At 33.9% G+C, this 22223-nt stretch overlaps 3 protein-coding genes and 1 long non-coding RNA gene across 10 annotated transcripts in view; 3 read left to right on the top strand and 1 right to left on the bottom strand.

The window, feature by feature from the left end:
• Window positions 1-3595, top strand: part of LOC109857705 (lysosomal acid phosphatase-like) — a 5065-nt gene extending 1470 nt beyond the window's left edge. For 3 of the 4 annotated variants that reach the window (XM_020434317.1, XM_020434299.1, XM_020434308.1), the window contains exons 2-7: window positions 1049-1297; window positions 1734-1829; window positions 1983-2222; window positions 2459-2765; window positions 2870-3081; window positions 3199-3595. In XM_020434317.1, the coding sequence (XP_020289906.1) occupies window positions 1133-1297; window positions 1734-1829; window positions 1983-2222; window positions 2459-2765; window positions 2870-3081; window positions 3199-3342 (1164 nt within the window). In that variant the 5' untranslated portion in view covers window positions 1049-1132 and the 3' untranslated portion in view covers window positions 3343-3595. The remainder of the gene's footprint in view (window positions 1-1048; window positions 1298-1733; window positions 1830-1982; window positions 2223-2458; window positions 2766-2869; window positions 3082-3198) is intronic. The other variant, XM_020434326.1, reaches the window with a different exon arrangement.
• A 3662-nt stretch (window positions 3596-7257) lies between these two features.
• Window positions 7258-11726, top strand: LOC109857739 (EH domain-containing protein 3). Of its 4 annotated transcripts, none has more exons than XM_020434400.1 (7): window positions 7258-7355; window positions 8915-9409; window positions 9554-9867; window positions 10183-10291; window positions 10369-10687; window positions 10777-10947; window positions 11107-11726. In XM_020434400.1, the coding sequence occupies exons 2-7, from the start codon at window positions 8924-8926 to the stop codon at window positions 11310-11312; spliced, it is 1605 nt and encodes a 534-aa protein (XP_020289989.1). In that variant the 5' UTR covers window positions 7258-7355; window positions 8915-8923; the 3' UTR covers window positions 11313-11726. The 4 variants fall into 4 exon arrangements, with proteins under 4 accessions (XP_020289989.1, XP_020289979.1, XP_020289961.1 ...); XM_020434390.1 differs by having other exon boundaries at window positions 7260-7359; XM_020434372.1 differs by lacking the exon at window positions 7258-7355 and adding an exon at window positions 7975-8279.
• A 2204-nt stretch (window positions 11727-13930) lies between these two features.
• LOC109857601 (mitotic spindle assembly checkpoint protein MAD1-like) lies at window positions 13931-16835 on the bottom strand. Its single transcript, XM_020434081.1, has 7 exons — window positions 16750-16835; window positions 16349-16668; window positions 15984-16214; window positions 15468-15907; window positions 14944-15396; window positions 14573-14871; window positions 13931-14478 (listed from the first exon to the last, which is right to left on the bottom strand). Exons 2-7 carry the CDS (start codon window positions 16607-16609, stop codon window positions 14129-14131), a joined length of 2034 nt encoding a protein of 677 aa, XP_020289670.1. The 5' UTR covers window positions 16610-16668; window positions 16750-16835; the 3' UTR covers window positions 13931-14128.
• A 173-nt stretch (window positions 16836-17008) lies between these two features.
• Window positions 17009-18465, top strand: LOC109857606. Its single transcript, XR_002250520.1, has 5 exons — window positions 17009-17151; window positions 17292-17368; window positions 17450-17788; window positions 17904-18222; window positions 18294-18465. It is a non-coding gene; the product is annotated as an uncharacterized LOC109857606 (long non-coding RNA).
• The last annotated feature ends 3758 nt before the right edge of the window (window positions 18466-22223 follow it).

Below are 22223 nucleotides of genomic sequence, written 5' to 3'. Positions count from 1 at the left end.
GAAATATATAAACTCACGTGTAAATCTTACACGTGAGTTTTTGAATTTAAGAATTGAAATCTCAATTCAAAAATTCACGTGTAAGATTTACACGTGTATATATATATATACACGCATATTTCTGCACAACATCCAGCGAACGGCTCACATGACCGTTTATACATTCCTTAGTTAAGGATTTCCGAATCTATACTTATATAACCTTTTTCATCCTTAGGGAGAATAGAATACGATGCCAAAGTTTGGCCGTTTATTCCCGAAGCACTCTATATATATTTAAATTTGTAAAAAACGCGCGTGGTTAAGATAACACTTTTTAAGAAAATAGAAAATTTAGTTTTAGTATTTTTTCTACATCGAACTAAAATTAAGTTTTTTGTTAGAGTATTTTTTTACAGTATTGGAAAATAATCTCGGATAAAGTAGTCCTGATATAAAGGCGCAAACTTGATAATTTAGACTATTTATTACACGGAAAAAAAAAGTTAGTTCTCACAGCTAAAAATTTGGTTCTTAAATTTTGGTAGTATTATGGACACCTAAACTCTTAGTGCTACAAGACATACATATTTTGCTATCATGTCAACATATTCAGAAATATCAGTAAACTGTTTCTATGTAATAGAAAATTTTATAGCTACAGCAGCAAATTCAGTTTCAGCAAACCGTAATTAGCTGTGGTAAAAACTTTTTTTTTCCGTGTAAGACACACACACACTCTCTCTCTTTCTATTTTTAATTTCTATATCTCTATAATATTTACGAAAACCTATTTTTATATTTATTATATTCTATATATATATATATATATAATATAACTTTATATATTTATTATATTTATTATATTTTAAATAATTTTTATTTATATTCTTTCTTATCATTTAAATTTTTATTATTACTGCATCGAAAACTTCGTGTTTTATCAAAGAAAACTATATTTTTTGATTTCGCGCAGAATCCAACTCCACAATATTTTAAACTCAATTTACATATTTAATTTAAGGAACATACATACTTCATCAAGATTTTCTCTTTTTCATTGCATTAGCCGATAACAAGCGCAAGTTTATGATCTAGTTTGCGATTGAAGAAGATATAGTGAATCGCCGCGGGAAACGCGTAATTGGTCCGAATGGATTGGAGAAGAAGACGTTCAATGGGTAACTATCGTTCTAGAAAGCTTGGGGTTTGCGTGAGTGTGGCTGTACTCGCAGTTTTCATCGGTTGCACGCTGTTAGCGTACACTGCGTTTGCGTCATCGACTACTAATCACAGTACGTTGCAGCAGGTGGTTTTTGTAAGTAATTCCTTTGTAAAACAATTATTCTCGCACACCGCGCTTCATTTTTATATTAATAAAATTTTTTATGATAACAATTTTTTAGCGAAACATATTTCAATGAGTTCATTTTTCACACAATTTAATGTGGCATATAATTTTCAAGTTTCAGTAAAATTTTAGTTTGATCTTTTAAAATTATGTTTTGAAAATAAATTTGTGCAATAAAAATTACTTCTTTATTTCGCGATAGTCTTATTTTTATTATAATTTGTTAGTTACTAGAAAGTCAAACAACATTATATAATTAATTGAACACACATGTATAAATACCACGTAACGAAAATAAGAGTGTATGTTTTTACACACAATTGAAGAATAAGTATTATCAGAATAATATTTTTACGAGATAATATTTTTTTTCGTAACAAAACCTGTGATTATATTTTGACAGTTATTTCGTCATGGCGACCGAAACCCTAGAATGACTTACCCCAAGGATCCTTATATAAACTACACGTGGCCTGGTGGTTTGGGCGCTTTAACCAAGGTATATAAACTACACGAATATTATTTCTTCATGCTGAAATATCTGAACACGTGGTAAATAAAATGGTATTTTCACGTAAATATGCTCGGATATCAGTTATAATATGCATTCGAGCAAAAACTAATAAAATATCGTCTCGAAATTTATTTTTAGAAAGGGATGCGTCAGTTGTATAACGTGGGTCAATGGGTCCGCCAGGAATACGGCGCTTTAGTTGGCAATAAATTCGAAAGCGCAACCACGCTGATGCGTAGCAGCTACACAGATCGTTGCATCATGTCAGGACAAACGTTATTCGCAGGATTATTTCCACCGAGTCCCGAAGACATGTTTCTGCCAGGATTGGCGTGGACGCCTATCCCCGTGCACTCGATACCGCGAACCTTGGACAAGGTATATGATCTCCAGAGAGAGAATATAACGTACTGTATACATAGAATTTCTTTGAAAGCTTCTTTTTAAGTTTCTTCTTTTTTGACTTGTCATTTTTTTCACTATTCTCTATGGCAATAAATGTATAAATAAAAAAAAGTTACAAATTTGTTTACTAATAGTAGGTCTATGATAAAATTTATGATAAAATAAACTTTTATAATAAAACTTATCTTTTTTAAAACATTAACTTACAGTTGATAACAGTAAAGGCACCGTGCCCGCGACTTGAAAAAGCTCTGAAAGAAGCGTATTTGAGAGAAGCGGAAAGATCAGGTGATAAAATGACCGAGTATTACAGAGAACTAACAGAACACACCGGACAGAATATGACAACAATCACCGACGTTGAGTTTCTGTACAACATTCTGGAGGTTGAGGAACAAAACGGTTTACAGTTGCCGGAGTGGACGCGAAAATTTTACAATAATAAAATGCGCGAAATAGCCGCTCGCAGCTTGGCAATTTTCACCGACAGTACTGTCCAAAAACGTCTTCAGGGAGGTAAAACAACTAAATTTTTCGCACAACGAAAACTGGCGTTGCGAATAAATGTTTAAAAATATATATCGCGTTATATGATTGCGAAAACATTTCGATATTCACAGGTCCGTTAGTGAAGGAGATTTTAAATCACATGGAAGAAACTGTAACTAATTCGAAACCGAAACGATTTTACCTTTACTCTGCTCACGATATTACCATCATCAACACGATGAGAACGATGGGATTTACCAGTGATCTTTTTCTACCTGATTACGGAGCTATGTTCATACTCGAGGTGCATCGTGCCAATAATAGAGATGATCCGGAAGTAAAGGTAGTTTTTGTTCGCGTATCATTATTCTATCTTCTTGTAATTTTTATAATTAATACATATGTAAAAATATATGTATGTATATATTCTTTACACATGTCTTCTATTCTGTTGCTACAGGCATTATATTTGAACAGTTCGGAAACGAAAATCGCGCATCCTTTGACAATACCTAACTGCGTGAGTCCTTGTTTGTTGCAAAATCTGAAGGAAACGTTGCACGAAGTGATTCCGGACGACTGGGACGCGGAGTGTAAAATATAAACTCACGTCATGTGTCTGTTGAGTGCATTAATGTTTGTTTTTTTTTACGCGGAAGTCAACGTTATGCTTACGTAATGTTACGACTTGTTACAAATGATAGATGAAAAACACGAAACACGTCAATAAACTTTATAAGTTTGATAAACATAAGAGTGATATTAAATGTAAATGTATATCTAACTTTGAGATCATAATCTTAATGTAGATATATATTGAACCGTTATTGAATAAAACATACGAATTAATTTTGTAACATGTGCCATTTTTATTGCAATAAGCGGTTGACTAAAATTATGCACTTAAATCTTTATCGAGTGATATCCAATAAAAATACGAAATAGATATCTCTATATCGCATAGATGCGCAGAAAATATTTGAACAATAGAAAAAGAAACATGTGAAGTGTTTACTCACCAAAGTGCAGTATAGAAGCTCGTTGTTTATGTTGAGTACTGCGTTTTCCATTTTCACGTAAAAGCACATGTTGAAGGATTTATCGATAAATAGCACCGTAAGACACTGTAAGAGCAAAATATATAATTGTTTAGTACATATGTGTTAAAAATATATGTAATAAATATAATAAACATATATTTAATGTATACATATGTTAACATACATATATATTTAATATATACATACGTTTAACATACATATATGTTTCTTACACACATATGTAAAAAATATATACAGGGTGTCTCATGAAGACTGTATCACCGCTCGTAGGCAGGTAGAAGGGATTATTCTGAGTCAAAAAGTCCTGAACCATTTTTTTCCGTTACATATAATAAAGGAGTAATTATTGAATAAATCAAGCCAATCAGCGCCGACCTTTAGCCGAACGTACGTCAGCGAACCACGCGCATTATTATATGTAATAGAAAAAAAATGGTTCTGGACTTTTCGACTCAGAACAATCCCTTCTATCTGCTTACGAGCGGTGATACGGTCTTCATGAGACACCCTGTATATTTGCGGAAATGGTTGAAAAGGATTATGTGTCGATACGAATACGTAGTACAACGACTTTAACATAGAAGGCGCCTCTGATACGTTATCGAGGATCGAGCAATTATCGTTAAAAGAATTATCAATAAAAAACAGAATATGAATCATGCAAGATTCGATAACAGATAAGAATATCTTCACCGTTCGTCATGTTTATATTACTGTCAGATATGGCAATACCTGTTGTTGAAAAATATTTTCTAGAGATCCGAGAAACTATATTTCTTGGAGAAATTAAAATTTTTTTAGTAATAATATCTTTGAAGCAATATATTTTTTTCCTTTTCAGAATATTTTAGATATGTTATACAAATCAAGTTGTTTTTCCTCTTTTCACGACAGAAAAGTCACGTATATATCTGTTATTACAAATAAAGAATAAATTATAAGTAATAGCTTAAAAACTACAAATGTAAAAAAAAGCAAATTATAAAAAAAATAAAATAAAATGAACGCCTGAGTTGTGTTTTTATCTCAGAAAAAGAGAAACAGACTCGAATATAAAAACTATTGATAAGTGTTAGTTTTTAAACTCTTTTTAATATTTTCGAAACACATCTGTTTCAGAGAACCGAAAATTCTTAAAGATATTCGTGGTGTTTCTTGCACTGCAAATGATCAAGTGCATAATATCTCTGTAGTCACAGCTCCGGTATCCTAGCAAACTAGTTGTAATTCAAGCATATAGCTAGTTAAGATGAATAAACGGATACGAAATCGTTTAAACCGGGATGTGCCTGGTTTGCTTATGCAACCAGCTGACACTGAACGTTTTGCATATCATTGCGTAATACCACGTTACGATTATTGCGTGAACTATTGTCTGTTGCACCAAATAGTGCGTGCGCAATTAGCAATTAAACTGTTGTCTTCAATGCGGTAGTAGATAACATATACGCAACATATGTCCGCTCGATGTGTGCGTATTTCGCTTTCTGATCAATTTAACAAGAGTTTTGTCATTGCGATTTTAATTAAGACACATTTGATGCAAAGGTTGAAAAAAAAAACATTTTTGACTTTACAAAATAAATTGAAAATAAAACTGTTAACAATCTACGAATATTTTTGTACAATATATTGAATTTGCGCTCAATGTGATAATATTTCACAGTCAGGAATACGAAATCTTTCTCAGGTAGACTATACAAAATAGTACTAATTATAAACAAGATATTAAAAACAAAAAAAAAAATTACATTTTATTGCCCGACTAATTTTACTACTTTTGAATCAAATTCGAACAGAAATGTGTTATTCAATGTTATTCGATGTTCTATAGAAAAAATAATTCACAGAAAGAAAGTCTAACTTGTACTTGTGTCAATTCCCCATGACTCACACTTGACAATCTAAATATTGCGGTTTTACTCAGAAATCTGTTTATGTATTCTTCGCTTTATGTATTCTTACAATTCTCACGGTCGCAATTCGATCGCCACACGAAGAGAAGAAGGTCACAGTTATCGATTGTCTCTTGGCATGGTCATATGTTGTAACGCATTATGTCGTGTTTCATTCATTATCGTTCCAACGTTACATAACTATATATTCGTATATATATACACACACACATATGAACGGAAGTCCCATTGACCTAAGACATCCTACCATGTTCTAATTCTACGGATCTATTTTTATCCCCTTTGTTATTTATGTAGATTCTCTTTTTAACAACTGTGATTCTCTCTTCAACAACTGTGTGTGACTGTGAATAAAAATAAGTCACGATGCACATTTCACGCAATTTTTCGTTAATTATATCTGAAACTTTTGCAAATCCCTTTGACAAACGTAATTAAATTCCGTTTTTTTTTTATCACATGTACGTTTATTTAGATTAAATGTTGGGTGAACAACGTGTCATTCTAATTTTGATTATTATTTTTTAATTTCTGATTATTTATATTTTTTTAACGGCATAACTATGTAATACAATGAGAAAAATATTTCAATTATAAATCAAAGATAAGCATGAGAGAAGGAGGGAGAGAAAAAAATCTTTATTTCCATTTGAGGAAGTTTCCTTCAAATATAACACATACGTGTATGCATCACAGAACGCACAGTTAGCACATTTTATGAATGGATGTACGTGTGAACATACGATACGTATATTTCAGCATGAAAGGAACGTTTTGCTTAATTCTGCTCTTTTGACAGATATATGTATTGATGCAACTCCGTATCGAAATATGAGTCGTGAATCTCATAAAATATACATTAATTTGATCAACTTTTCCCGTACCTTGAACACATTCTCGTACGTTTCTCGCTTTACAAATTCACGGTCGAAATAACGCATCACGTGTGTTTTTTTTTAGCTTCTCCTAGTCCGCTAAACCGTCACTTCCCGCGCGACTCGTTCCATTTGATAACTGCAAGTTGGACAAAAATTTGAAAATAATTGGAAAATAATCGTCAACTTTCGTCGCGAAAAATGCACAGCGTGCAACATCGAGTGTTCGAAATCACGCGTTTGTCGAGAAATTTAACGATATCAAAATTTATACATGGCAAAATTCAAAATTAACAGAAAAACTCATGAAATTTTACTTGCGCAAAAGAATTTCTACTTGTGTTTGTACGCAATCTTGGTTTATTTTACGAGCGTCAATTTGTGCAACAGCAAACGTATAAAAAACATGACAGAAATGTCAAGAGAGAAAAATAATGCAGAATCACATAGCATTATCTCATGTTTGAACTTACGTTTTTTTTCCCCCGCCTCGAGTTATGTTCATTTCTTATCGTTTATTTGCTTTCGATGAAGCAAAGTTTTTTTTTTCGATAAAGCTAACGCACATTTTAATCGCGAAGTGATCACGAATCGTCGATCATCTCATCAGCGAACTTGAAGTTGCGCGCACGGGGCCAATCAGCGCGTTCACGGCCAATTCGACATGCGCGAGATATCGCAATCTCGTTTTAGGACAACGAGATTACCAATCTTCTAATTTGCAACTCCAAAGATCAAATCATTTCTGATTTCAATGTCTACTACGTAGGTATATATTGTTTTTTTTACATTTTTATTTTTATACTTTTGCTTTTACTCTAAAACTGAAACAGTTCGTTTCCTGTGTTCGCACGATATAAGAAGAAACGGTGTGTGTCTAAATCACATTCATCATTCCGAATGTGAACGATATATTACATTAAGTATTTGATTTATATATTCGCACATGTGTACTTTGACATGTGAATCTTGTACCTTTCAATCTTGCTTGTCCCCGGTGTAATAAAGATAAATTTTCACAAGCTCGTCTTTAATCAGAAACGATATTTGTAACGACGAGATGCGAATATAAAGAGAACGCTTGTTGAACATTTTTTTTTTTTATCTTTCGTACTTACTCTTTTAAATAAAATACGATTATGTGTGAATTCAAAGTAAATATCTAATACGTATATAAATCCGTTTCTCTCTTTGTTTTTTCCTTCGCTCACATCCCGTTCATTTACGCGCCACGCGTTGCCAATTGTCCGGCGCGTTTGTACGAGGGCGAGAGGAAGGGGGGGCGGCGTCCTCAAAAGAACGTGTATATCGTTTACAAGCGCGCGACTCCGCCTCGCTCCGTCGCGCGATCGCTCGCGCTCGTTTGCGCGTTCGTCGTCCTCCTCGCTCGGCGCGCAGTCGGTGCTTTGCGTCACCGCTGAGCGCGCCACTGAAATTGGGAGAGTTGTGCCCGTTCCTTTTCCACCACCGCCACCACATTTTTCTCCGGAAGTCCGCGTTGTCCGCGGTGTGTGTCGATACAGATACGTTCACGTCAGCGGTGCATCGCTTCGACGGTCTTCGAAGCTACCTTCCGAGTCCGAGCTTTTTCCGTTAGTCTTCACGCGCTCGTTCTCGCATTCGTCGCGCTCTGTGCGTCACCGTAGCGCGTTTAAGTCCAGCAGCCTTGAGAGGCGGATCCGAGCGAAGGTTGGTCGCGCGGCTTCTCGTTTTCACGCTTTTTTTTTTTTTCCGTCTTATCGCACTTTGCTCTCCGTTGCACGTGTCATGGTACTTTGCCTCGAATTCCAAAAGACTGAGTTTTAAAGATATCGGACATGTAATATAGTAAAGGAAAAAAAAGAAAAGAAGAGAGATAAAGTGCGAGATATCAGAAAAGGTGGTGCCACGACAAAATTTGCTTTTGAAGAATGTTATAGAATTTTAGGTTTTTTTTTGTGTTTCTAACGCGAAAGAAAGATTTTTTATGTTTTCTGTGACATCTTCTTTCTTTTTACTTCGGCGTTTAAAAGCGTGGAGGTTAAAAGTGAAACAGCTCATAAGTGCGGATTTAATACGGGGAATACTTTTATTAGCGTTAACGACGTGATTGCATCTTAACCTTTGTAGATCAGAGCTGTTTTATCAGTCTGGAATGACCGACTTTAAATTACAATAGAAGTTTACAGAGTTATCAGGGATTATTAAAAGTCTGATAAGAAAGAGGTCTGAAGAAAATTTATAGACCTCTGATGAGATTCGGCATTTTAATTAATAATAGTAAAGTTGTAATGAATTCTCAAAAAGTGCTCTCTTTGTTAATACATATTTGGTTTAATGTGCAGGTCGCCAATATGTTTAGCTGGCTGAGCCGTGATGAGAACAGCAAGCAAGACCTCTTTGAAAATGTCACGGAAGGTCTCAAGAGGATATACAAGTCAAAATTGTTGCCCCTGGAACAATATTACCAATTCCATGACTTTCATTCGCCGCAGCTGGATGATCCGGATTTTGATGCAAAACCCATGATACTTTTGGTTGGACAATACTCGACGGGAAAAACCACGTTTATCAAATATCTTCTAGAAAGAGAATTTCCTGGCATCAGGATCGGACCTGAGCCCACCACGGATCGATTCATCGCGGTTATGTATGATGAAAAGGAGGGCGTCATTCCTGGAAATGCCTTGGTTGTAGATCCAAACAAGCAGTTCAGACCACTATCGAAATTCGGCAACGCATTTTTGAATAGATTTCAGTGCTCAACAGTATCGTCACCTGTTTTAAAAGGCATATCTATAGTTGATACACCCGGTATATTATCTGGTGAGAAACAACGAGTAAGTGTTGCTTTTGTACATAAAGTTATTATTTAGTTTTACAGCTGAAAAAAAAACAAATATTTTATAATAAATGTTTATTTTAAATATATTTTAAGAGTATAAAAAATGATGAGTGTATAAAATACAAAGTGTTATTTTTAGGTTGACAGAGGATATGATTTTACCGGTGTTCTAGAATGGTTTGCCGAACGTGTAGATAGAATTATATTATTGTTTGACGCTCACAAGCTTGATATATCAGACGAGTTTCGTAGATCTATTGAAGCATTACGTGGACATGATGATAAAATTAGAATTGTTCTCAATAAAGCTGATATGATTGATCATCAGCAACTCATGAGAGTATATGGTGCGTTAATGTGGTCCTTAGGGAAAGTGTTACAGACTCCTGAAGTAGCTAGAGTGTATATTGGCTCATTTTGGGATCAGCCACTTAGATATGATGTTAATAGAAGGTGAATGCTCATTTTATATGTTATATATATATATATCTGCATATTTTTTAAATTTTAAAGAAAGATGATTAGCTCCAAATATTTTCAAACAAGAACGTTGAAATGACAGTTGAAGCAAACACAGTCGTTGTAGTGTAAAGGTGTGAGATGTTGTTTATTTAAAACGCATAGGTAAATGTATAAATGTATAAACGTTTCGATCTTCAATTTAGGTTTTTATAAACAACAACTATGTTTGCTTCAACTGCCATTTCAATGTTCTTTTTTGCATATTATTTGTTTCTATATTTGTGTACATTCATGTAAATCTTTTAGATTATTCGAAGATGAAGAACAAGACTTGTTCAAAGACATGCAGTCACTCCCAAAAAATGCTGCATTAAGAAAACTTAATGATTTAATTAAACGAGCTCGCTTGGCAAAAGTATGTAATTTATGAAGTTGTTTTTAATTTAACTCTAAAAATTTATATACAAAAAACTTTGTTCTTACTAATCATAGGTGCATGCGTACATAATAAGCGCCTTACGAAAGGACATGCCAAGTATGTTTGGTAAAGATTCTAAGAAGAAGGACCTGATAAAAAACTTGGGCCAGATTTACGATCAAATTCAAAGAGAGCAACAGATTTCTCCAGGAGATTTTCCCGATTTGAAGAAAATGCAAGAATGTCTAGCGCATCACGATTTTAGCAAATTTAATCCCTTAAAACCCAAATTGTTAGAAGTAGTAGATAAAATGCTCGCTGAAGACATTGCGAAGCTTATGGCTATGATACCGCATGAAGAAGTCACCACGGTTTCGGAACCACTTATTAAAGGTATGATTCATGTCAGTGTATGTTATTTATATACAGACTTTTAATATAAAATGTATACACATGTGAACTATATATATGATTTTTGACAGGTGGTGCGTTTGAAGGTGTTGAAGATCAGGTTAGTCCATTCGGATACAAAAGAGGAGAGGGAATTGATGCAGGTGCAGGCGAGCCAGAATGGATAGTCAATAAGGAAAGGTACAAGTACGACAGCATCTTTGAATCACTCGGACCGCAAGATGGAAAAATTACAGGAGCAGGTGTGACGCTAATAAATTTTTTCATATATGTAATCCTTTTCTTTTATATATACTCTTTGTATAATCTTTATATATTTTTATATAATCTTTTGGAGAATATATGAAAAGATTTTCCATTTTGTCTCTGTATCTCTTCAATATTTTTGCGTAACTTTGTAGCGGCCAAATCGGAAATGGTCAAGTCCAAATTGCCAAACAGCGTGCTTGGAAAGATTTGGAAACTTTCGGATATTAATAAAGATGGATTCCTAGACGCGGACGAATTCGCTTTGGCCATGCATTTAATTAATGTTAAGCTCGAAGGCTACGACCTTCCATCCGAGCTGCCGGAACATTTAATACCACCATCGAAACGTGACACATAATACACGATGTTTGTATGATAATTTATTGCGTTTTTACACAAAATGCTACATACTTGGGCTCACAGGATCGCAAATATTGAAACACCTGTTAATTATGCGCTAATGCCAGTGGCGGTTTGCTATCGTAGTTGTATTATATGTGTTTTGATAATATATTACAAGGCCGGGAAAAATATAGTTCGCAATCATAAAGAATGTGCTTATGGCTATGAATTATGGCCATAATCGACCAGTATCTGTTAAACACTATTTTTCTGAAATATATAATAAGAATTATACAACTACACACACATACACACATATATACAACATTTGCTGGCATATTAGCATATTAACAAGTTCTAAATTGTTCAACACATTCGTATTCAACACATGAGTTCAATATATATATAATTGAAAATTTCGCTTTGGAAATTTGTATTTATAACTTGTTATATAAGTATATGTTCTGAACATACACACACACACACACACAAATGTCGCTGATGATGAGTAGAGACCCACATTGAACTACCCTAAAGTAAGTAGCTTTTTTGTTTAAATGAGATGTTTGAGAGTCTAACTGTAGGAAACTATGACGTTTATTTTTAATCAAATAAGTTCATGTTTGAATTTGAAATGTGTTTGGAAAATTGAGTCAAAAATTTCTGTGCAAATCAAACCTACGAACTTATTTCTTACTTAAGAGGATTTCTTAGTTAATGGAATGTTTCTAAAGTTGGACCAAAAAACCTGTTTCCTAAAATATCCTTTACACAAAATATTAAAATTAAGACAATTTAGACAATGAAAATATACAAGACAAAAAAGACTGGATTAAGAATGTAGATTTTTGCATATTCTAAAGAAAAAAATAAATTTAAAATCTAAAAAATTAGTCTTTTTTATTGATAATTAAAGAATTTTATTTAGTATTTATTCAATAAAAGTGTTGTGTTCTCTTGAAATTCTTATTACACACAAACAAAAAAGAACAAAAATATACATAAACATACTCAAAGTCTTCAAAACATATGATTTAAAAAAAAAAAACTTAAAAGAATATGTATGTGTGTGATGCGTATAATTTTTAGATTTTTTTTTAATTGTGCAATTTTTTGCATTTAATTTTTTATATTACAGCCGATATTTTTGTTGCTTATTTTGTTTATTATGTAATTTTAACAGATTTGTAATGGTGTTAATGAGTTTCGTCTCTCGTGCGACCAAAGATACGACGTTAGAAATAAAACTATATTATGTGCACGCGATTTCAAGACATTTCTGATAAAACTTGTGTATTTATTGATGTTATAGTTTATAACACTTCTGTGGTTACAACAAGCTCTTTTCTTCTATTTTATCAATCAAGTATAAAGTTAAGATATCTACTAAATCTTAATTAAATACGCACATAAAACAACTACACTACTAACTTGTTTCAATTTTTTTTTTTTTTTTATTAGCACTGCCTTCGCATACCGCGAATTTACGTGATATCAGAAAGTATTTTTTAAATAACGATATGAAAAAAAGATATTTTTTTCAGAAAAATATTGCGGATTTATAATGGAAAATTATAATGTAAAAGTCAAGGTAAGACTACGCATTCATTATAGAAACTGTGTGATTTTCAAATGTATTTTGCCAACACAGTTTATAAAGATTATATAAATGATATTATATATGCATATTTCTATATATATATTATATATTATCTTATCCATCACTGCATATTCCATATTTAATTACATTTGTTTATTCTATTTTTAATTTGTACTTTTTTTATCGCTGTTGGCAACGTTATTTTTTTACTTAATATAAAAATTAGTGCAATTATCTTGAGAAGAGATCTAGCAGAAAAACAGCAGATTTTGACATTTTTAAACACATGATATTCCACAATTTATACATGTATATATAGAATTTATATTATTCAACAATATAATTGTTTGATTTATACTCCGTGAAATACGTAAAGATTATCATTTATACATCAACACCTAGTATTTTACTCCGTATCGGCCCTTTCTACATATATTATTTATATTATTGACAACCTACAAATAATTTTAAATATTTACATGTGTAATAAAATGTACAATATTTTATATATGAAGTATCTATATATATATACATAGTTATATAATAAAGTAAGATAGTAATAAGTTGATTTATTTTATATATCTAATATTTAACGCTCTCACATGTATATTCCTCTTCTGCATTTCTTTAAAGATATTTCTCATGGATTCTTATATTTGTAAACCGCTAATAAAATTCTACTTAATGTTATTGTCTAGATAAAATATATCTGCCGCACAAATAAAACAACAAGATTAAGAAGAAAACTAGAATTCTATCATAGATATATTTATATATATTTCTTTTAAGATACATAGGTAAATTGGTTGAAAATGGTTGCGTGCTGACAGAGTTGCGTTACTGTGTGTACCACGCACACAAACGCATACAACTCTCTCTGTAGACACTTTTGATATTAACGTGGTTGAAAATAAACTGCACATGCACGAGATTTGACACGACACGCTCATACGTATCCATGGAAATATATGTTTTATTTTATATAAAAACAATGTTGTGCATCTTGAATATGTAGTAAAGATAGACATATAGAATAGATTTATGTAGGTTGTGTCTATATTTTATTGACACATACTTGTTAGTAGCAACACATACGCAAGTTTTTACATACGCAAAAAGATAGTTTATTGGTTCAAATATGAAAAAATATGAAAAATCAAAAATTGTATATTGTATATTTGAACTTCGGTAGAACTTACAAATAACAATACCAGAGATTTGAAAGTAGAATATTATGTTATAACATTTGTTACAGTTTGTTGACTGAAAAGCTCGTACTGTACGGCATTGAGAAACATGGGAACACTGTGCTGTTTCTCCAAGTATTGCTCGATCAAATTGCCCAGAGTCGCGGAAAAAGTGGTTTCTAACAAATCCACAGCCTCTCCAACATGAAAGAAAAGAAAATCATTTGGCGATTCCGCATATTGGCTAGACAGCTTGTAGCAACCTTCCTTCGTTCGATCGACCCTCCAGCCAAACAACTGATAACACGCTTGTCTGTATTCTTGCGACGACGCTTTGAAAGCCTCCTTTAAACGCGTTATCTTTAACTCGTGCGATTGCTTCAACTCCGTGATTTCTATATCGGACAAAATTAAAAATCATGAAAATTCTCACTGCAAAAAAAGAAAAACAAGTAAATAATATATTTAGATACTTGTGTGTATGTTTACCTTGCGCGTGTAACGATGACGTGGTTGCGCCGTAATTTCCCGACGTCATCTTCGCTCTGAGTTCTTCCACTTCTCGCAGTAATGCCAATTGTTTTTCCTCAGCTTGTTTTTCTGCTATTGCTGTGGGATTCATCACAAGATGTAACACCCGTGCGTTGCAGTTGAAATCACCTTTTAATGCTCGATGTTCGAGCTCGCCTTTCAATTGTTCAATCTGCTCCCTTAACTTATTGTTCTCATTCCTCTGAGTATCAGCATCGGCTGCTTGAAGATCCGCTTCCAATTTGCTGATTAGCTCTCTAAGATAATTTAATCATTTTATTTTTTAATGAAATAAATTTGCTTAAAGACGTGACAAAATACACTATTACCTGTATCCATCTATAGCGCGTTCTAGAGCAGGTATTCTTTCGTTTATCGCGTTGTTGCCGTCTACTGTTATCTCTCTTTCGTATAGATCCAATTGCTGTCTGTAACTGTCTCTTTCCCTCGTAACAAGAATCATCTTCTTCTGAAGTCTGCTTACAAGCTTGTTCAATCTTTCCTTTGATGATGTTACATCGGAAGCCAATCTCTTTGCATCCTCGTAATTCTTTGATAGATTCTGCGATTCTCGTAGAGCTGCGTCCAATCTCGATCTGAGCTGACCTTCTTCCGATTTCAAGTCCAGCTCAGCTTGCTGAAGTCTATTCAACTCTCGCTTCAATGCTGTGGGTCCGCCAATAATACCAATTGTCTCATATTCTTGCAAACGAAGCATAAGCTCGGATTGTTTCGCCTCCAACATCGCTACTTGTTGTTCTACTTTTTCAGTATGTTCTAGTCTGTAATACATCATCTCTATTATTAACAAAATATGTTGCGCTTATTTCAATCTCATCAAAAAAATAAATACCTTTTAGTCATATTGCTCATTTGTTCTTCTAAGAGTAATTTCTCCTTGACCGATTCTCTTAGCACTGCAATAGTTTTTTTAGCCATGTTTAATTCCTTTTCGAGATCGTTCGCTCTTGCAGCTCTTCCCACCATCAACTTTCCCTCCTCCCATAGTGCTCTTTCTGACTCAAGCTTGTCTAGCTTATGTTTCATATTCTGTAATTCTACGTTCTGCAATTCGTAATCCTGCTGCACTTTGAAATAGTCCTTCAGTCTCTCTTCCAACTTTGCTGTTTTAGTCTCCATCATTTCCAATTTCAATTGTAATTCATTTGGATCAGTAGAAGGATCTTTAGGAACAGGAGAAGTTTCTTTTACAGAGCTATTCCTGAGATTCTCTGACAATTTTGCATTTTCGTCCATCAGTGTTGCTATCTTTTTTTCTAAATTATTTCTTTCCTTAAAAAATGAGATAAATAATGAAAATTAATTTCGATAAGATAACACACTATAAAAATATATGCAAATTAATTACCTGGAACCATTCTTTCTCAGCAGTAACCTGTGCCTCTTTTAAATCCTGGACAGTTCGTCTTGCAACATCAAGTCTGACTTCTAACTGTTGAATGGTTTGTTTATTCTCTTGCAACTGTACTTGCAAGACACCTTTTTCATTTGAAAAGATTTCTTCCATTTGTCTGCGTATGTTGTGCAGCTGTTGCACCGTTGCTTCTTGATGAGTTAATCTAGTCTTAAGTGATATGACCTACAAAAAAATACATCATTCAATGTAAATTCACATAAAATTTTATATAAATAAAACAAATTTTCACACATTTGTTCTGTACTGCAAGATCTACTTGTTTGCATTTGGATCTTACTTCTATTACATCATCTTACCTCTCCTTTTAGACGTCGCCATTCCCATGGACTACCTGGAGCAGATTCAGACTGCGTTTTATTAAGTGTAGGTGTATCAGAATCATCTAGTCTTGGACGTTTTGGAGAAATAATGCTGTCATTGCTTTCATTGAACTTCGTAGGTATATAACCAGTTCCTGATAATCGCACTGGAACTCCAGTACTTTTACGGTAAGATCCTACTCCGGAACGTAAATCTTCTATCATATTAATGACGCTTGTTGGATCTTCGTCAGACATCTTCAGGCACAAACTTATATTTATCCACGCGCAATATAATGTGATTACAAATATAAGAGCTTAAAAACAAACATAAAATTTGTTTACACTTTTCATTGATTATTTATTACTCTTATTTTTATCTGTTTTATCGGTTTTACTTTTTAATGTTTATTTCCTATTCCTTGACGTCGCAACTTGTCACGATTAGCGAGCCATTAATACCAAAACACCATATCTTGACCACAGAGAAGATTGAGAGCGGCCAGGGTCATATGAAAAATTGTAATAGCTTTTCCGTCCTGTAAGCTAGCGTTATGTCCACAAGTGGTGTATATTCGCAACTACATAGCCATGTCCACGAGCAACTCGTCGATGCGTACGCTATGTCCAAACGTGGACATGGTTCTATTCTTTGCTATGTCCACAGCGTGCGGTTCTATTCCGCGTTGTGACCGCGCGCGGTGTTGCACGCAGAAAAAAAAGCGGCATTACTGGTGGCGAGAAGTGAAAGAATTCAGATCGAAGGTGAATTACAGCGCAATCACGTCATCACGCGCAAGGTAAACATACACAAATATCTAAATATATTATTTATTTGTTGTTCTCTTTTGCAGTGAGAATTTTCATGATTTTTAATTTTGAAAAACTATTACAATTTTTTATATGACTCTGGCCGCTCTCAATCTTCTCTGTGGTCAAGATATGGTGTTTTGGTATTGATGGCTCGCTAATCGTGACAAGTTGCGACGTCAAGGAATAGGAAATAAACATTAAAAAGTAAAACCGATAAAACAGATAAGAATAAGAGTAATAAATAATCAATGAAAAGTGTAAACAAATTTTATGTTTGTTTTTAAGCTCTTATATTTGTAATCACATTATATTGCGCGTGGGTAAATATAAGTTTGCGCCTGAAGATGCCTGACAAAGAACCAACAAGCGTCATTAATATGACAGAAGATTTACGTTCCGGAGTAGAATCTTACCGTAAAAGTACTGAAGTACCAATGCAATTATCAGAAACTGGTTATATACCTACAAAGTTCAATGAAAGCAATGACAGCATTATTTCTCCAAAACGTTCAACATTAGATGATTCTGATACACCTACACTTGATAAAACGCAGTCTGAATCTGCTTCAGGTAGTTCATGGGAATGGCGACATCTAAAAGAAGAAGTAAGATGACATAATAGAAGTAAGATCCAAATGCAAATAAATAGATCTTGCAGTACAGAGCAAATGTGTGAAAATTTGTTTTATTTATATAAAATTTTATGTGAATTTACATTGAATGATGTATTTTTTTGTAGGTCATATCACTTAAGACTAGATTAACTCATCAAGAAGCAACGGTGCAACAGCTGCACAACATACGCAGACAAATGGAAGAAATCTTTTCAAATGAAAAAAGTGTCTTGCAAGTACAGTTGCATTACAGAATATGAAACTTAAGCTAGACACGTCAGAAAGAGTACTATAGGAGGAGAGAAAGTTGATAGTGGAAAGAGCCGCAAGGGCTGACGATCTCGAAAAGGAATTAAACATGGCAAAAGAAACTATTGCAGTGCTAAGAGAATCGGTCAAGGAGAAATTACTCTTAGAAGAACAAATAAGCAATATGACTAAAAGGTATTTATTTTTTTGATGAGAGTAAAATAAGCGCAACATATTTTGTTAATAATAGAGATGATGTATTACAGATTAGAACAGGCTGATAAATTAGACCAAGAATTACTGATTTTGGTGAAGACAAATTTTGAGCTTGAACTTTGTGTGCTAGACTATGAGAAAATTAATAGAGAAAATGGTATTGATTGCGGACCCGTAGCATTGAAACTAGAGCTAAATAAACTTCAGCGAGGTTTCCGTGGACTTATTTGCATCTGTTTGAGTTTGTTTTTGTTTTTATCGAATCTCAAACCTATATATGTTTTATAGAAATTAGAACATTTTTTACATATGTAATTTGCCATATTAATTCGGCCATTTTGAATTTTTGATAATTTGACTTCAAATCTTTTACCAGCAAAAGTTCCAGATACAAAATTGTAATTATATCGGACAGATATATAAAACTTCGTGCTTCAAAACATATGGGGTGAAGCTTTATTGAATTTTGACTACTTTGATCGTTCATTAAACTTGTAAACTAGTAATAGCCTCAACTTGAAAATTTTGTGTGATTGTTGTTTCATCATAAGATATCGTTTGACATACAATTTAATCTCAAAGTCGCGGGACCAAAAAATGAGCTAAACAATCACCGATTTTGGCGTCCATTTTTACATTTGATTATTAATTATGAAGTCTGTTGAATATGTGTAAGACAACTTCGATTTACAAAGTACAATTAATTTTACAAAGATTTAATAGGAATATTACACAAAATTATACACAAATATTATATATGTGGTGTAACAAAAATGTTCTAGAAAAAATCAAACACGTTTATAAAATCGTGCAGAGTTCTGCTCGTTTACGACTGCTATCAATAAAAAGTTCAGAGCACGCCAGTAGATGGCGAAGTAATGCTAAACTGAATCGTAGCTTATTTTTAATTTCTTTTTTTTTCTACTTGAATATATACACACTTTAAAACTAAGTCAAAAAAGGAGTGTCAAGTATAAATTTTTTACGACATAAAAATATTTTTTATAATGTATATCTTGCAGTTTCTCTTTTTCTCCTCTCTTTGTAACATGTTCATCTAGATGCTAGATAAAATTTAAAATCTTTCAGCGTATTGGTTTTTAAAAACAATCATCAAAATATAACGCGCATTTATTTTTTCTGTTGTCAGTCTGTGATGTTTAAAATTGTCTATAAGTAAACCTTAGGCATTATTGATCTCTGTAACTACATCTCAACAGCGCGAGAAAAATTGCGGTAAAGAAAAACTGAAAAACAGCGAAAACGGGAACAAACGTTGTCTCGCGCCGAAGAAGATGTTGTGAATATTGTGATAGAAAATTCATTCAAAGCACGTTAGCCGATAATCTATAAGCGATAGAAACGACGGCGCGCCGTTTTATAAGGACTGGCAACAGAACGATTCCATGTGAATCACTCAAAAATCAATTGCACGCACCTGATTAAACTCTGCAGTTTCGCCGATACGCCGTGAGATAAAAAATGTTTGCACGTTTCGTAATAATATGTACCTTACAATTTGAGCAAACGTAAAAAACAAATGAGGTAGGTCAAGAATGATATATAAAGTTTTCGTCGAAATCACAAAACGCGTGCGTGTGTTTATAATTAAGTCGAGTTATCATTCGTTATCAATCGTTCTGTTAGATGGCAACAACACATCGGACGCGAGCGCAATCTTGCCCTTAGTCAACCACAGTTAGAATGTCTCTTCCCTTTCTGATTCTATGTTTTTTCGACACTTCGAAATGTTTATCTTGTCCCGATAATATCTTATCTTATCAGAGTGCCGATCCTTGCGTGACTCCGTTCGGAGAAGTTCGGATGCGTAATATGATATTTTGTGCGTAGGCGAAACAGAGTGTGTTTTACGATTCGATTAATTACTCGCTGTTTTTCGCGTCGACGATTAACCATCAACATCGCAGGTGAAATCAACAGACGACTTAATGACACAGACGGAATTCCGTGTCGGCTTTCGCGAACAATTATTTGTACATTTTTACAACAGTTTTAATTGCGCGCCCGCGGTAAAAATCATAAATACACAAACTATTATAGATATATACTATATTGTGATATGCAAAGCGCGATTGAAAATGATCAAAAACATTTACAAGATCCTCCTCGTTGGGATCAAATTTAACTTTATCTATATAGGTATTGGGAACGTATGTCACTAAAGCATCTTAGAAAGATGCGATCGATCAGCGGGATTGTTATCATCTTATTTAATAATGAGACGGTTGTGTAGTCAAGTGAGAGAATTAATTCGTTTTCAAATAGATTTTATTAACTCGAACCGCGAACACAACAAGCGCTGAATAATTGAATTGTTAAAACACAGATCGCGGCATCGCACGACAAAATATCGTTTCGCTGAAAATCGTTAAAATGTCATCGTGCACAATTTAAATAGCGTTATAAGTATATCTGGAGCATCTCTTCTCGCGCGTGTGCGCAACGAGTTGAAGATTTTTTTTTTTTTTTTGAACGCGCTTATTGGCAAATTACATTAAGTTTGACTAAAATAAAAGATTTCTCTCTTTCACGTACAAGCAGAATTTTCGATATCATAGTCTTTTTATTTTAAGATACTGCAAATTAGTTAAATATACGAAGAAGTGTGTGTGTGTGCGTGGTTCAATATTTATTATATTTAACATCAGCGTTCTGAATATATGAATATCGTTTACATATTTATATCTCTATATCGCCCTACGCTTTCCGCACACGCCCACGATTATAATTTCATTTCGTTGTCACGCGAGACGTGATCGTTATTTGCTCCTCGCGTCGGCTTTGCGGTGTGTATCCTCGTTAAAATGCACGTGCACGCAGCATAACACAAAAGGTATCCCAGGAGATAACGCGAACGTTTTATCTAGTGAATTCTAGAGTTAATAATTAACAATGAAAAAAAAAAAATATCGCCATCGTACAGAGATTGTCGCTAGAGCAATGAAATTTGGGGAATAAAACTCGTGTAACACGAATTATTGTTGTCTGTTTTTTTTTTTTTTTTTTTACATTCGAGTTAGAAAAAAAGGACTCGAACGAAAATAAAATATACATTGTATCTTGAAAATAAAAAGTGCATACAAAAAATACACACTCGTATCTTGTTAAAAGTCCAGAGTTTGTGCGACATATATTTTGCCCAAAATTATTTCACGATACATTGCGAAACTACGTATGTATTTGCAATCTTGAGATACGACGCCGCAGTGAGGACCAATACACAATATGCCAACGCCGTCCTGGTTCATCGCTCGTTCCCAGTAATACCGAGTGACATGCCTCGTGGCTGGAAAACCCACGCGCAATCTCCCACGTGTGATTCGACCCGAAAGGACATCTTTCTCTCAGGAGGAGGCGGCGGCGGCGGCGGCGGCGGCTTGTTACATGATCAGAAAGATCGATGAGAAGGAAATTGACGCCAGAGAAAGTAATCGTAATTCCAATCAACTTGCGCGCACACAGATCGTCGACTTCCCGCTTCATATAATTTTGATAATGTCACGGAAATCTTATCAACGTTTTCCAAATTTTCCGATCGTCGTTGACTTTCTAATTGCTTGACATTTCCGAAACAGAAAAATAGGCGTGTTCGTAAATCTCATTTGGTACCCACTTATCTCACGTGTTTACGCACCGCGTATTACGTATAATTAATTACGTACAATTAACTTTTTTACATATTTAATAAGAATCGCGCAACACACTTTACTGGTGACACTTTGATCTTTTGCTACTTATAAATGACGCTGTTTTCTAATTTGACTCGCTACAATTCGTCTCGCTTGTCGCCGTCGTTGTCGTCGCGCGAAACGAAGGTTAAAGTAAAGGTGCATCAACGTCAAGACGGAAAATTAATTTCCGAGATTTTCATCGCGCGGCGGATAGACGGTAGTCATTAAGAAAAAGTATCAGTCGCTTCGTACATATACAATATATTGCAAGAAAATATCCGATATTAA

This window comes from Pseudomyrmex gracilis, unplaced genomic scaffold (assembly GCF_002006095.1).
Source record: "Pseudomyrmex gracilis isolate BER0280 unplaced genomic scaffold, ASM200609v1 scaffold_5, whole genome shotgun sequence".
NCBI classification, from domain to species: Eukaryota; Metazoa; Arthropoda; class Insecta; order Hymenoptera; family Formicidae; genus Pseudomyrmex; species Pseudomyrmex gracilis.
The sequence above is the reverse complement of the archived record's forward strand: the minus strand, read 5'-3'. Positions and strand labels throughout refer to the sequence as shown.

Bases quoted from the DNA above. Each gene is read 5' to 3' on its own strand.
- LOC109857601 (XM_020434081.1), bottom strand. From the start codon at position 16,609: ATGTCTGACGAAGATCCAACAAGCGTCATTAATATGATAGAAGATTTA. The intron at 14,872-14,943 runs GTAATAGTGTAT...AAATTATCTTAG, and splicing joins CGCGCTATAGATGGATACAG to AGAGCTAATCAGCAAATTGG. The intron at 14,479-14,572 runs GTAAACATACAC...TGTCCGATATAG, and splicing joins GTCATCGTTACACGCGCAAG to AAATCACGGAGTTGAAGCAA.
- LOC109857739 (XM_020434400.1), top strand. From the start codon at position 8,924: ATGTTTAGCTGGCTGAGCCGTGATGAGAACAGCAAGCAAGACCTCTTT. The intron at 10,292-10,368 runs GTATGTAATTTA...TACTAATCATAG, and splicing joins AACGAGCTCGCTTGGCAAAA to GTGCATGCGTACATAATAAG. The intron at 10,688-10,776 runs GTATGATTCATG...GATTTTTGACAG, and splicing joins TTCGGAACCACTTATTAAAG to GTGGTGCGTTTGAAGGTGTT.